This window comes from Narcine bancroftii, chromosome 9 (genome assembly GCF_036971445.1).
Source record: "Narcine bancroftii isolate sNarBan1 chromosome 9, sNarBan1.hap1, whole genome shotgun sequence".
In the NCBI taxonomy this organism is placed as follows: domain Eukaryota; kingdom Metazoa; phylum Chordata; class Chondrichthyes; order Torpediniformes; family Narcinidae; genus Narcine; species Narcine bancroftii.
The window spans coordinates 40266794-40282505 of record NC_091477.1 but is presented as its reverse complement, the minus strand read 5'-3'; the positions used below and the strand labels follow the sequence as shown (position 1 = coordinate 40282505).

The following is a 15712-nucleotide window of genomic DNA, read 5'->3' as shown; positions in this document are numbered from 1 at the left end:
ATCATTAAATAATTTCAAAGTTCGAGGACATAGATGAAGGGGAGAGTAAGCTTTGAAGGGCCTCAATGGACTACTAGCACACTTTCCTCTCTGACTCCACCCTTTTACAACAGATGAAAAGGAAAATGTCAAAAGCAAAATGGCAGTATTGTTTGTTTTCATTAAATAAAGAATGTGCCTCAGAAATACTTGGTGGGAGAGCTGGAAAGGCAATTCAAACAGTTTAATTTATCTGCAATTCATGAAAGATACATTGGCCTTGGAGATGGAGTATGTACAACATTGGCCTTGGAGATGGAGTATGTAGAGCATTGGCCTTGGAGATGGAGTATGTAGAGCATTGGCCTTGGAGATGGAGTATGTGGAGCATTGGCCTTGGAGATGGAGTATGTAGAGCATTGGCCTTGGAGATGGAGTACGTAGAGCATTGGCCTTGGAGATGGAGTATGTACAGCATTGAGGAAGCCAAATAATACAAGCTTTTAAAAAATTGCTTTTCATTTTGTTGGACCTAAAAGGCTCAGGGGGTGATCTGAGGCATTAAAATTGTGAGAGTTTCAATTAGTAGACACTTGCTCTAGCCTAAGGAATCTAATAACTTTAAATTATGCCTCGAGTATCAACTAAAATCTGGAGGCTCTTTTTCTGTTTACATAGACAAGGCTCAAGGATTACTTCACAAGCAGGCATGATGGATTCAAGACAGGTAAAGACAAGTAAATTACTTGAAGTACTGATTAACCTTGGTGTAAGTGAATTACAAAGCAAGCTTATGTGGGTTGAATGGCTGAAGGGGGGAGGGATTGAAGGGGGGAGGGATTGAAGGGGGGAGGGATTGAAGGGGGGAGGGATTGAAGGGGGGAGGGATTGAAGGGGGGAGGGATTGAAGGGGGGAGGGATTGAAGGGGGGAGGGATTGAAGGGGGGAGGGATTGAAGGGGGGAGGGATTGAAGGGGGGAGGGATTGAAGGGGGGAGGGATTGAAGGGGGGAGGGATTGAAGGGGGGAGGGATTGAAGGGGGGAGGGATTGAAGGGGGGAGGGATTGAAGGGGGGAGGGATTGAAGGGGGGAGGGATTGAAGGGGGGAGGGATTGAAGGGGGGAGGGATTGAAGGGGGGAGGGATTGAAGGGGGGAGGGATTGAAGGGGGGAGGGCAGGGTCTGTGCAGCAGCAAGATGACAATCCCTTTCTTTACCTTTGAGAATTTCTGTCAGTGCACTCAATGAATATAAGCAGTCTTTTCTTCCCCCAACATTAAACAGTAGAACTCTGCTAACAGCAAAGGGATAGTGACCTTTTCCACAAAATGCTTTAAGCCCATGTTATCTGCTGCTGGAGAGACCTTTCTGCTACTGAGTAGAATTGTGACAATAAAAAGAGTTGATCAAAGGGCATTATTACAAAGAAACATTTAAATTCATTAAGCTTGCCTCAATGGCAATAAGGAAATGTGTGATGTATAACCACAGAAAAACAGGCCATTTGATCCTTCTGGTCTGTGCCGACCAATAAAACTAGATAGTCCTACTGACCTCCACTCATTCCATAACCCTCCAGACCTCTCTTATCAATGTATTTATCCAATTTATTTTTAAAACTGAAGATTGAATCTACATTCACTACATCAGATGGCAGTTCATTCCACTGAGTGAAAAAACTTTCCCCAAATGTTCCCCTTATACCTCTCCCCTTTCAACCTAAAGCTATGACCTCTCATATTTATCTCCCCCAATCTACACCCTACTCACAGCCACACTGTCTAAACCCTTCATAATTTTATAAACCTCTATCAAGTCTCCTGCCATTCTTCTTCGTTTCAAGAGTATAGGCCTAACCAGTTTAATCTTTTCTGGTCACTCAAATTTTGCACTAAAAGTTAGCTTTACAAGTTTACATGACAGCAAAAGATTTCCAGAAAACAAGGGCAAGGGCCTAGTCTTCAACACTCCCCCATATTTTCTCAGATTTACAACAAAGAATGCTTCAGCAAAATGAATCTTCTAAATATTTTTTTCTAAACAAATACTTCCCAATTAAAAATACAACTAAATTATACAGGCCAAGAGAACAATCTATTCTTATTGCAGAAAGAAGACTTTTCCATTTTTCCAGACAGATAAATATTTAAATGTACAATTTAAAGAAATCTATCATCTTTTGAGATGTCTTAACTTATTAATTTATCAATGACCCATTTCATACCTTCTTTCAAATTTTAATCAAAGCAGAAGTTCACAAAAAATGTTTTCCACAATACTTCGTTGTTCTGCGCCCTCCCACTCGTCCCAATCCTGAAAATCTTTACAACTCGACTGTATGAAGGCCATTGAAAAATGTTAAACTTAAAAATAAAAAGTACCGAAAGTGTTAAAAGCCACTCAATAGATTAACACTTCAGACTGAATCTTTGAGTCAATCCATTGAAATTTTGTAAATTAAAGGCCCTTTTATAGAGGAAAAAAGGCAAATGTAAAGACATCTCCGTAAAAGGTTTGAAGGTGGATGGACTGCTGGAATATGTTCCTGCTTCCATTTGCTTAGTGGAGTACACTTAAAGGTAGAGTGCAGTTGCTCCCCCTCTCCATAAAAGGAATGCCGCTGAACGTTGCTGCAAAGGGGAGGGCTGATGACATCGCCATCAGGTCAATAGAGTATGCTGGAGAAACTCAGCAGGTCAATAAAATAAAAATACACAATGCTAGACCCATCTGTGAAAGCACACATTTGACATCATGGTGGCGGGCAGCGCTACTGTTCCACACACCCCCACCTTTTTCAGCTCTGGAAGCCAGCTCCCATAATTGCAATGCAGGATCTGCATTGTCGATTGTCACCATAAAAGGTAAAATTGTCTTTTACTTGAGCAGGCTTTATTTAATGCAGAGTTTCACCATAAAAAGGCCTTAAGAGACTTACAAGAATATGCTCATTTCATTTCCATTTGAACAGATTAGGTACTCTCAGAATACCAAAAGAACAAGCATTTTACATTTCTGTAGCATCTTTCATGCCATCATGACATTTCAAAGTGTTGGATGGTCTACATACTTTAAGTACAATCATTAATCCAAAGGAAAATGCAATGGCCAATTTATACACAGCAAGGAACAAGAATAATGAGATAAATCATCTGAAAATCTGTTTTGAGCAATATTGCTGAGATAATTGCTAAAATACCAGATAAACTCCCCTTCTTTTTCCCCCCCCCCCCCCCCCCCGATCAGAAGGAACACACTGTCCTCCTAAAGAGACAGACTTGCATTCAAAATTTAGCATGTGCTAAATGTTACACAATTAGTCTGTTATTGCTCAATTAAAATTCTGAATCATGGCTCTAACCCACAACTTTCTGATAGAGTTAAAGTTGGAAGCTTTAACAGCATCAACAGAAGGGTTCCAAGGATATTGAATTAGGAAAGCTTTGTCCACACCCTAGCTGTGTAAGGGACATTAACAAAGGTCAGGAAACAATTTGCTGCAGTGTCTATATAACCTGTCTCTAAATGCCGACTCATAAAAATATAGTCTATGTGTTAATGAAACAGCAAACCCAGATTCTATCAAAACAAAGTTTTACACAAGTAGCAAAATGAAATTTTGTCAGATTTCCAAAAATTCCTTGCACCAATCACCAGTGATTCTATGCAATTTTACCCAAATCATGGCACAAATATTGCTTGAAACAGGCTGTGATGATATCTTGCAATAAAACCAGATTTTGTTTTAAATTCTTTGACTTAGTTCAATTTTAAAAATCTATCAAAGCAATCATTGCTTTTGCAACTGACGTGAACATTACAAAAACCTCCACTAACTCAATTTCAAAGCAGTAGGGCAAGTGGTCTCCTGATACTCTGAAGTTAAGATTTACCTATCTACATTTCAAATGTTTACATTTCCGGTAGACTGGGTACAGCTTTGCCTATATTAATCGTAGCTTTCTGTGCACTGGTTAAAAATTCCATCCAAAATAGCAGACAAGCAGCATAGATGCAAAATGCAGCTATTGCAATGAGCCTGATGACTGCAATGCTAATACATTCATAATGATCCAACAGGTTCAATGTCATCATATAACCAGATAACAATTACAGCATAGAAACATGATTCCCAACAACTGAAATGCATCAGTTAGAATCAGCTGTACAGTACAGAAATAGTACAGTACATGCCCAGCTTGGCCACATCAACCATTTGCACTAATCTCATTTGCCTGCATTAGCACCAGATCCTTCCATGCCACTCTAGATTAGGGGAAAAGGCATTTTTGACCATCTACTTCTGATATTATTCCATTTCTCAAAGAAAATTTTGACAGCACATTCATCACAACACAGAAAAATTGGGAGATTGATCCTCAATTTTATGAAAGTTAGAAAAGTTTGTCTTGACTGCCCTGAAAATGAGTTAAGTGCTCCAATGTCATACATTAATTGGCAATAATTTGGAACAGGATGAATACAAAATGACAATTCATTGGATCAAATGCACAGTTCATCTGCAACTTCATTGTAAAATAACAGATACCAAAACCCAGGAACTCAATTTTCAAAATTAATCTTAACTCAGCCCAATGAAAAGAATCATACTTACTAGCAAGGAGGAGGCAAGAAAGGGCAATAACATAAAGTTGCTTTGCTGCCACATCGTAGTGGTCCATGAAGAGATCTAGTAAATAAACAGCGAGGTGTCGTGCTGTGGGGCATAGCTGGTAGCGATTGCTCAGGATGGCAAGGAGGTCAGCAAAATAGCGGCGCAAGCCAATCTGTGGTGAATGGGCCTTGTAGACAGGCAGCTTCAGTTCCTATATACACAATGCAAAAGAGCAGGGAAAAGAAGAGACTGCGTCAAGTGTGTACGTCTTCACAGAAAGAAGACCTCGAAGCTCTCGCTTACCACCTGCTAGTAAGTTCTGGCTGCTTAGCAACAAAGTACAATTTTTTTTTAAAAGTACAGAACAGTTGTCCACATTGGATTTAGTCAAGGAGGAGAAAAAAAGATTGCAAAGCATAGCCAGTCATTGGGAGGTGTGTCATTGTGGCCGTAAAATCTCAACATGAAACAATGCACACACCCTCAAGCAGAGTACCAGGGCACGCTCCAGTAAGCTCCAAGCTTTTCAGAGCCTGTGTCAAATGGCACTTTTGGCAATGAGTGAACAGCTGCATGCTGAGCTGGGTGAAGCCAGAACTTTGAAGCTTACAGGTGACCCTCATTATGGTAAATAAAAAGTCACATTTCAGACAACTGTGGAACTGGTTACAGTGACACCCGATAGGACAAAAAAAATCCATGATTGTCATTTGACCCCTTTCCAATTGTTTTCCCTCGACACCCGCTTCAATTTCCATCACCCATTTAGAGCTCCTGGTGAGATAAAAAGGAGTGCCAAACTAGTGTTTGTTGTTTTAACAGCTTCACGTAGTTTACTTTTCCCATGGTCTGAATTCAAAAACCAAATTGGAATCTCAGAAATTCCTGGTGGAAATGACAATTTCAACTCTAGAAAATTAAGATCTGAAAAATCAAACGTTTTTGCTGAATCAGAAAAAAAATTAAGTACAATATATACGACTCAGTTTTTAAAATCAAACCACTTAATCTGGTCATTTTTAAAAGGCTAATTTCAAAGTTTTCACTAAATTAAAGTTGTAGTAAATTAAACATGGTCCGGTTCATAAATTAATTTAGATTCAGAAAAGTCCATACAGCCCAAAACAAAAATTACAACCAGTTAATTTGAATAGCTTTAGATACTTTTAAAATAATTTCCTGGTTTGAAAGTTATTTTCTAATTTTGGTTTTGAAAAATCCACACAATGCCGGTTTCTTTTTCATACAGTTTCCCATGAAAGTCAACACTAGATTTTCTAGCTAAGGCATTTGATAAAATAGAACAGATATTCCTTAAGGAACAAGCATCATCTCCCTTGGTAGGTTACATAACCTATCTGTTATTCCACCTACAGTGACACAGGACCCGCATTTGAGGGGTTAATTCTCAGTGAATTTATTTAATTCTGAAAACCAAGAATTAACTGAGAGTATTCAAATTGAACTTCACTGCATCTATCCACATCTCAAAATAACAGAACAGTTGAATATAATTTAAGGCAGGCCTCAACTTCAAGCATGGAGTAGAATACAATCCTTCAGAATACATACATAGTTCAGTGATTATGTTCATTTGCAGTGGCCACAAAAATCCTAATTCGTATAGTTTGCAACATTAAAATGCACCCTGGTGCTGAAACAATCGCAGATAATGTTTCGAATGTTTGAAGCAACCTTGCCCGAGATCATACCATTTTTATTTCAGCCTTGCATTGGGACTTCAGTGAAGTAACTTGAGTCCTAATCCCAACCGCTCAAACATTCAGATGGCATAAACACATCACTTGGACCACGAAAGATAAAGAATTGTTGAAATATATTGCAATTAAACAAAGATAAGGTCACTGATAAAGGATTGAAATAATGTATTTTTAAAAAAACTCTCATTTCTCCCATTCAATTCTGATTTGGAAGGATGCATGTTTTTTTTTCAAACTACTTCACCTTGAAATTATAGTGATGGACTGATTTCTAGTAACCGACTCAGGAGTTCTTTGGAAGTTTCAAAGAACTTGAAGGGCACTGAAAGTCCTCGTTTTTTTTTAAAAAAAGCCTATATTAGGATATCAAATAAAAATGTTGACCCCCCCCCCCCCAACATCTGCCCCCCCCCCCCCTCATGAGCATCACTTTAGAGTCTCATTCGGACTCAACCATCACCTTTGAAATGCCACTTTTCTTTTAAAACTAGATTTTTTAAGTGATGGCAAAGGGATCAAATCTGTTTTACGGGCGAGAACCGGGCTCGGGAAAAGTTTCAAAGCCTGAAAGGCCTGGAACTAACTGGCATTAGAATGATTTGATATTTCGAAGAGCTCCTTCTAAACAGGCAACATTGTTCCACGCGGAACAGTTAACAATGAATCAATCGACCACTCCGTTCGCTCGAGTAACTTTCCCCCAACTTTTCCAGACCCTTCGCACCGAACAAAAGGGGCCGTGAGGACCGACGGCTCGGGCCGGGCCGGGCGGACAGGCGGTTCGATGATAACGGACCGCACCAACAAGCCCCCCTCACCCACCCCGCCCGCCCGCCCGAGGTGAACGCGCAGACCTTGACTCTCAGCGCCTGGTGGATGTCGCCCGCCAGCTGCCCCTTCCACCACTGCTCCTCCGGCTCCATCCTTCCCATCCACACAAAGAGGCCCTTCCCGCTACGAGAGCACGGGCATCCGCCGGCGGCCGGAGGGGGGCAATCGGATCCGCCCCTTCAAGCGGCGGCCGCAGCCGATGCCACAGGAAGAAGCAGCCACCACACACAACCCCACCCCCCCCCCCCCCAGGACCTCAGCTCCGAGCGAAGCGCAAGCCGCCACAGCTCGGGCCGGTCGCCGAAAGCATCCTCGGCGCATGCGTCGACAGCACGCCTGCCATCCCCGGCTGGAGGGGCGGGGCCAAGAGGGAGAGGGAGAGGGAGAGAGAGAGAGAGAGAAGGTGGGACCAGAGCGTGGGTGGGGCCAGAGTTGGGGGGAGGGACGGAACGTGGGCGGGGCCATAGGGGGACGGACGGAACGTGGGCGGGGCCAGAGTAGGGGGAGGGACGGAACGTGGGCGGGGCCAGAGTAGGGGGGAGGGACGGAGCGTGGGCGGGGACAGAGTAGGGGGAGGGCCGGAACGTGGGCGGGGCCAGAGTAGGGGGAGGGACGGAGCGTGGACGGGGCCAGAGTAGGGAGAGGGACGGAACGTGGGCGGGGCCAGAGTAGGGGGTGGGACGGAGCGTGGGCGGGGCCAGAGTAGGGGGAGGGACGGAGCGTGGGCGGGGCCAGAGTAGGGAGAGGGGCGGAACGTGGGCGGGGCCAGAGTAGGGGGAGGGACGGAGCGTGGACGGGGCCAGAGTAGGGAGAGGGACGGAACGTGGGCGGGGCCAGAGTAGGGGGTGGGACGGAGCGTGGGCGGGGCCATAGGGGAGGGGCGGAACGTGGGCGGGGCCAGAGTAGGGGGAGGGACGGAGCGTGGGCGGGGCCAGAGTAGGGGGAGGGACGGAGCGTGGGCGGGGCCAGAGTAGGGGGAGGGACGGAACGTGGGCGGGGCCAGAGTAGGGGGAGGGACGGAGCGTGGGCGGGGCCAGAGTAGGGGGAGGGACGGAGCGTGGGCGGGGCCAGAGTAGGGGGAGGGACGGAACGTGGGCGGGGCCAGAGTAGGGGGAGGGACGGAACGTGGGCGGGGCCAGAGTAGGGGGAGGGACGGAGCGTGGGCGGGGCCAGAGTAGGGGGAGGGACGGAGCGTGGGCGGGGCCAGAGTAGGGGTTGGGGTGGAGGAGGGGAAGGGCCGGAGCCGGGATAGGAGAGTCTGGAAAAAGATGGCGGGACCAGTGGTTGAGGTCAATAACTCCAAAAGACTGCACGAACTAACTGATAGGCTTTTATTAGCTTTAGAACTAAAGCACATCCATGCTGCTCGACTGTTCTGCCTGAGCAAAGAGCTGTGGAACATTCTGGAGTCTGTGGGAAGAGATGGGTATGCCCCATGTTTTTTTTAAAGAGTTCAGAGATGTTGATACTGTTGCAAATTAAGTCTATCAGGTAGATTTGTTTTTCACTGTGACCGTCATAATTTGGGCTGCAATTGTGGCGCAGTGGCAAGGACTTGGGCAGACTGGGGCACCTGTGTGCCATCATCGGCGTTGGGCTGGTGGGTATGCGGCACCGAGTCTCGCGTGTCCTCTGTTGGGGGTGAGGTGATGTGCCATGGCCCTGGTGCATCATGGGTGGTTAGGGGTGAGGGGGGTATGGATTGAAAGGCTTTCCCTTTCCACTTGCCCGTTGCCACGGAGGGGTGTGTGATAGTACAGATCTATCACCAATGTACATAGTGTATATAGTTACTGTATCTAGACTGTGCTTACAGCAATTGGCTGAGAGCTAAGCCACACCTATTGTCTGGGCCTTAAAGGGTTGTGTCCCTAGCCAGGACGGATCATTCCAGACTGGTCGGCCACCTGTGAAGAGCTCCGGTCTTTTGCTAATAAAAGCCTTGGTTTGGATCAACAAGTCTTTGGTTCTTTCGACGAGCTCTACAGGGTGTAGCTGGCCGTCCTGTTTGTGGCAATGCCTCTGGCCAGCAGGTACTGGCCCAGCTCGTCGCTCATGAAAGAGGACCCCCGGTGGCTATGGACAAAGCAGTAAAAATACAATGCTAGAGAAACTCAGCAGGTCAAACAGTGTCCTTGTGGTAAACCACTGTTATGCTATGACACACCTCCCAAGACCGATCCTACCCATAGTCCCTTGCATGCTTCCCATTTCACTCTGCCTTGATCAATGAGGTTGATGGCTGTTCCAATCTAGAAAAGCCTATCAGTTTCACAACATCAATCTTTTGTGATTATTGATGGCAAAGGTAAAAATACATAACCAACATTTTGGGCTTCAGCCCTTTATCAAGGTATATTGTAACCCAAGATGTCGGTTATGTATTTTCACTTTTGCTATATACGTACACTGTTTGTCCAGCTGAGTTTCTCAACCATGGTGTTTATAGATTTTTGTGTTTTACTAGAAGAAAGGCAAAGGAGGAAAAACCCAACACCCAACCCCAACCAACCAATTTTCCCCTGCAACCGCTGCAACCGTGTCTGCCTGTCCCGCAATCGGACTTATCAGCCACAAACGAGCCTGCAGCTGATGTGGACATTTACCCCCTCCATAAATCTTTGTCCGCGAAGCCAAGCCAAAGAAAGAAATTCAGGGAAGAGATGGAACCAAATGCCAAGGAGAGGATCACAGATGAGAAATGTGCTGGAACAAAGTAAAATCAGAAAAAGCAGGGGGCACTTAGCAAGGCAGGCATCAGCCAGGTGGAGCAATTTCAATTCTCAACCAAGTGCAGAGAGATTTCTCCTCTACACTCTGTTAGGTCTGCTTTGTTCATGAATGAGTGAGACAAACACCAGACTGAGTCGAAATCAGGGTTCTTTGTTCTTTATTACCGGATTGTAACACTTGCGACTAACCATGTTAGTCGGAGAATGCATTCTGCCGTTATCAGCAAAATGGTGATTTTTTATACCCTTGGATATGTGCTTAGAACATCATCATATCATTACTTGTCCAATGACTAAAACTGTTGCTATCCTTTCCCTTCTAGCTTCCTGCCTCTCAATCCATCAATGTCTCTCTTATCTTGTAAGTACAAGGATGCATTCACATCTTGTTACAGCCCTGTACATTCCCATCTCATGATGTTTTACCTAACAGGAGTACAAGGACACCTCCCCTTCTTGTTACAGCCCTGTACAGGGTAACTCCCTACACATTCCCATCTCATGATGTTTTACCTTACAACTCTTAAGTCCTGATAAAGGATTCTGGCCCAAATTGTTGACAATTCTTCTTCTCCCATTGATGCTGCTTGACCCACTGAGTTTCTCCAGCAGATTGCTTGCTGCTTATATGCAGCCTTCTGTTTTTCAAAAAAATTAATTTCATCGGTAATTTGCTGAAGTTACTTTAATCGTTGAATGTGATACTGGCCAGAATAAAGCTGTTCAGTGCCAACAGCAGCACAACTCAACTGGCAGATACTCCATATCACCAGTGGTGATTCAAGTGCCTGAGGTCTTGCTTGTAATAACTTCATGACCTGCATAACCAGCACCTCACTGTAATGAATAAGATGTGATCAAGCTACTCAGGTGATGACCTCTTTCTATTGTTCTTCGGTACCCTGTGAAGATGACAGCACTGAGCTGCTTGTCAGAGCTTGTCTGCACATGCTTTTTATGTGACAGAACACAATAGCACAGTCTAACCAAGAAATCAGAGAATGTGGTTAGTGTATGGATCACCATTCACAGATGCACGATTGTCAATTCTGATCAACATTAAAATATCTATTGCAGTCTCTGGGATCAGATACATTGTTCATGCTCTCATTTTTGTTTTGCAGATCATTTCTCTCCTGCCAGCATGGCTGGCAGACTCTTTAATATTCCTCTCCTATTAAATGATGTTTTAGTGTAACAACCCAGGGTCAAGTATCCCTTGGTACAAAAATCTTCATTCTATGCTGCTTTGTTCATTGGGAATTTTCCCCAGTGAATATCAAATTTCACTCAGCTTGTTATTGGCCACTCACCTCTTGGACACCAATTCACTTCATTGCTGCTGTGCCTGCTATCAGCCCTTCGTGAATATTGGGCCTCACAACTATAACCACCATCTACCTTTCTCTCTCTGCTGAGGTTTTGAGAACAAGAAATTGTAAAGATTGTGTGAGGGTTGCCAGAAGGCACCAAACAGCAGAAATTTGGGGCTTTCTCAAATCAGTCGGCAGTAGAAAGTGCTGTTTGGCATTTTTTGGCTCTTTTTGCTGCTTCTTGCACACTTTTAATTTTTTTTTAATCTGGTGCCAAATCTGGCAGCCAACTTGCTGCCAGAGGTAGGTTAGATCTTTAAACATCTGCCACTTTGATGTCAGCTGCTAAATGTGTATACTGCAAACCTAATCGTGTCACAGTCCTTTGTGTCTTCACGTGATCGATAAGAAAAGCTACTCAGTTTGGTATATATAATAATGTTCAATGATAAATCAAAGTGTGTTTTCAGTTGTCCTGAACTTCCCTCTTAGTGGTACCTAGAGAGACTAGTGGCAGATTGACTTAGAAGATGGCTTTTCACAACCTCAGCCCTGAAAGCCCAGGTGTTGACTATATTATGGGCTGGCTGGTGACAAACAAACAGAAGGAGCATTGGCAAAGTGGCTCAGTTGGGACGACAAAAGCGATCTATCTGACCAGGTCATTCATCTATTTTGGACGTTCTCTGGGGTTTTCTCCAGAAAATGTAATGGGGGTTTAGGTTAATAGGATGTAAATTGGGCAGCATGGACTCGTGGGCCAAAAAGGGCCTGTTACTGAGCTGTATGTCTAAAAATAAATAAATAAATAAAATCTGAAATTGATTGGTGGAGGGACTGCCTCTGTGAATGCAGAGCTGTAGAAACAGATGCAGAGGGAAAAGGAAAGAGAGAGGTAGAGGAAAGAAGAAATAGGGAAAGATGGGTGGGAGGAGCTAATGGAAACCGGTCATATCTATGTTAATGCCATTTGGTGGAAGATCCCCAGACAGAACATGAGATATTGTTTCTCTAATTTTCAAATGGTCTCAGTCTGGCAATGCACAAGACCATGGATAGACATGGAAATGAGGCAGGAACTGAAATAGGTTGCCACTGGGAGGTGCCCGCTATTGAGGAAGACAGAGCTGAGGTTCTCAACAAAGTGATCTCCCAATCTGTATCCAGTCTCTCCATTGTAGAGGAGATGACAACCAGAGCACTAGATGGCCAGAGCACAGAGCAGTAGATGACCCCTGCAGATTCACAAGTGAAGTGTTGCTTCACTTGGAAGGATTGTGTAGGTCCCTGGATGGTGGTGAGGGAGGAGGTGCAGTCACAGTATCAAGGGGACAATTGGTGGGAAGGGAAGAGTGGCTGAGGGAGTCACAGAGAGAGTGATCCCTGCCAAAGATGAAGCAGCAGAAGAGGAGATGTGTCTGGTAGTGGGTGGCAGAAATTGCAGAGAATGACACATTGAATGTGAAGGTTAATGGGGTTATAGGAGAAGACAAATGGAATCCTGTCCTTGTCAAGCATGGGAGCAAAGGGGGCCAGGGCAGATGTGCGGTTATTGGAGAATATATGGTTGAGGGCTTAGTTGATGGTAGAGGAGGGGAAGCTATGTTTTTGAAGAAGGTGGTTATCTCAGACATCTGCATGGAAGGCCTCTACCTTGAATCAGATGTTATGGAGACTGAGGAATTGTGAGAAAGGAATGGCATTCTACCAAGGGACATGATGTGCTGAGATGTAGACAAAGAAGCTGTGGGAGTTTGTGGATTTATAGAAAGCGTCGGTTGACAGTTTGTCTCCCAAGATGAAAACAGAGATCAAGAAAGGAGAGAATGTTGCTAGGAGTGGACTGAGTGAATTGAGCTCGGGGTGGAAGTTGGCAAAGTGGATAAAGTCAACGAACTATATCTCAAGGCACACCTAAGTACATTGAGGATTTTCCTTCAAAGGGATCAATGACAGTGCAGTACATTGTTTTCTTTCTTTCTTCAGCTTTATTGTCAGCGACCTGAGGTGGAAATAGATAAGAAATTACAAGAAACCGAGAGCACACAAAAGACTGCAGATGTTCGAATCTGAAGCCAAGCACAGGCTGTTGGAGGAACTTAGCAGGTTGAACTGCATCAGGAACTGCAGGGACTCAGCAAGTCAGGCACCAGTCACAAAGAGAAATGGATAGTTAGATTTTGGGTCGGGAGCCTTTGTCAAGACCTGCCTCAAACCTGTGCCATAATTCAGTATGTCATGGCTGACCTCAACATTCCTTATAATCCTTAATTCATTGATATTTCAAACATGATTCTTTCACCATCTTATATCAATGTAATGATCCACCATTCCTCTGATTAAAACTGAAGGATAATCAGTAAGGGAAATGAAAGGTACTGGAGAGCAGGATTTGCAGAAGGTTGGATCAGCCATAACCTTACATAGTGGAGCAGCCCCAAATGACATACTCCTGTCCCTATTCCTTTGATTCTATGGAAATTGGACATTGCTATTGACTCCTGCATTCACTAATAAATTCTCTTTGAAACAATGATTTATTAAATGGGCAAAATGACCCTATTAAATTCAGTGTGTTTCATTTTAAGTTTATTTTTTTCCCATATTACTTGCTGTCCTTAGCTTTGCATATTATTATTGTGTTAATAATAACAAATAAAATGTTACTTCCCAAATAAATGATGTCTTTTATTTCATGTTTCAATACGTTTAAGCCCTCACACAACAATGTCAACTGGTTATCTACATGGATATTACCTGTAATCTTAAGATCCCAACTACAGATCTCCAATGCAAAAAAAAACAGACCCAATGCCATAACATACACAAATGAATCCAATGTCTGTCTCATCAATTAAATAGCCTCCTACACATGCATCATAATCCATTTTAATAAAATATAGTACTGCCAAAGTAAGAGCAAAAAAGTCAAGATTTCAATTCAGGGAGGAAGTAGCTAGAAACCAGATACAAAGCAGTATGCCATAAATTTGGACACTTTTATAATACAAATTGATCAACCTACCATAAGTGTATTTGTCTTCCACACCCAATGCCATGAGGGATGGCTGTTCATTTTGTGAGTATTGTGTCTTTGGCTTGGCTTCGCGGACGAAGATTTACGGATGGGGTAAATGTCCACGTCAGCTGCAGGCTCGTTTGTGGCTGACAAGTCCGAATGCTTATCTATCCCACGATGCTATATTGAGCACAAGGGGATATTTGCTGCGTGTTTTTCCACATAGGAGCTCAAATCTTGAATTTAGCAGTTCACATATGTTCAATGAGTCCGCAGCCCCAAATACAAAAGGCATGGGATCACGTCCTGGTGTCACAAAAGCCCAGAAGGGATTTAATTTCCTAAATTTCACTTCTATGCCTGTGGTTGAACTCTCACTGAACCAGTTGGCTAGGAATCAAGAGCTTTAGGTTAGTGGTTAAAAAGATGGGGGGGGGGGGGGGGGGGTGGGGGGAGGGTGAGATAAGCTAAAGTAAGTTTAAGATTATTGGCCATGTCTGTCCCTGCTTCTGCTCTTCACTTGGAATCTCTGGTTGTTTCTCTATTAAAACCAAACAATCAACATAATGAAAACAGACTTAACTACATTCTTTTGCTGTCCTTTTCAGACCTCGCAAATCATTGGAGTTAAAATGGAGAGCAACATGAAGACAAGAGTGGCTATCCTTTTCCTTGTTTTAGATCTGAGCACTCCATTCTTTCCTGCCTCCCAGTCTTCCCAAATCAATGATTTTAAAATTGTTTTTTTGTATTTATGATACAATACCTTTATTATCATTTAAGACCAGATTGTAAAACAGTACACAGTAATAAACAAAATAACATTCCTCCAACCAATAATGCTATACCTACACATCACAAGGTTACACATAAACAACATAGACAACACAAGACTCTGCCATTCTTACACCAGACAAAAGGAAAAACAAACCACAAGAAACTTAAACACACATACACAGAGCTACATAGTGAATTTTAAAAATGCAAACAATACATTAAAGGATGAAAAACTAGACAGCAGTCACAGTGGAGACAAGTTACATTTCCGTAGACAGATTTTAAAGTCTAGTAGCTTGAAGTGAAGAACCGCCACACAGCCCACATGTCCATACGGGCCCGTAAGCTTCGGCACAATAGCGATAGACTCAACGACCTCCTCTCCAACCCTACCATCCGCTGCAGGACCCCACTCTCCAAGACAGCACAGCGTCCAGAACCTCCGGGCCGGCACTCGACATGGTAACTTCCAACACTTCCACCGCAGAACACACAGACCTCCAGATCCTTCCAGCCAGGTGCATGATGCAGCTGCTCTGGCACACCTCTGCAAAGCGAACGACGTCGAAGTCTGGAGGCCTAGTCCCCACAACATCACAGCAGACCAGGCTGCGCAGCCCTGCAGCTTTCTTCCATATGTCTGTATCTTACTTCGCAGTTCACACATTTCCACAGCTCCACATCTCCACAGTGCTCTACCATCCAATGTCCATCAATTAAGAATTG

The 15712-nt window shown here is 43.9% G+C and overlaps 1 protein-coding gene and 1 long non-coding RNA gene across 7 annotated transcripts in view; one reads left to right on the top strand and one right to left on the bottom strand.

Moving 5' to 3' along the window:
• Positions 1-7574, bottom strand: part of ccnjl (cyclin J-like) — a 63891-nt gene extending 56317 nt beyond the window's left edge. For 2 of the 5 annotated variants that reach the window (XM_069898868.1, XM_069898871.1), the window contains exons 1-2: positions 7169-7573; positions 4594-4804 (exon numbers count right to left, since the gene is read on the bottom strand). In XM_069898868.1, coding sequence (XP_069754969.1) covers positions 4594-4804; positions 7169-7246 — 289 coding nt within the window. In that variant the 5' untranslated portion in view covers positions 7247-7573. Of the gene's footprint in view, positions 1-4593; positions 4805-6305; positions 6398-6774; positions 7140-7168 lie in introns of those variants that run through there. The other 3 variants (XM_069898869.1, XM_069898870.1, XM_069898872.1) reach the window with 3 other exon arrangements.
• On the top strand, positions 6957-13859 carry LOC138743458 (uncharacterized). 2 transcript variants are annotated; one of them, XR_011344908.1, is made up of 3 exons: positions 6957-7548; positions 8484-8571; positions 13177-13859. It is a non-coding gene; the product is annotated as an uncharacterized lncRNA (long non-coding RNA). The 2 variants fall into 2 exon arrangements; XR_011344909.1 differs by having other exon boundaries at positions 6958-7154.
• Positions 13860-15712: the final 1853 nt, after the last annotated feature.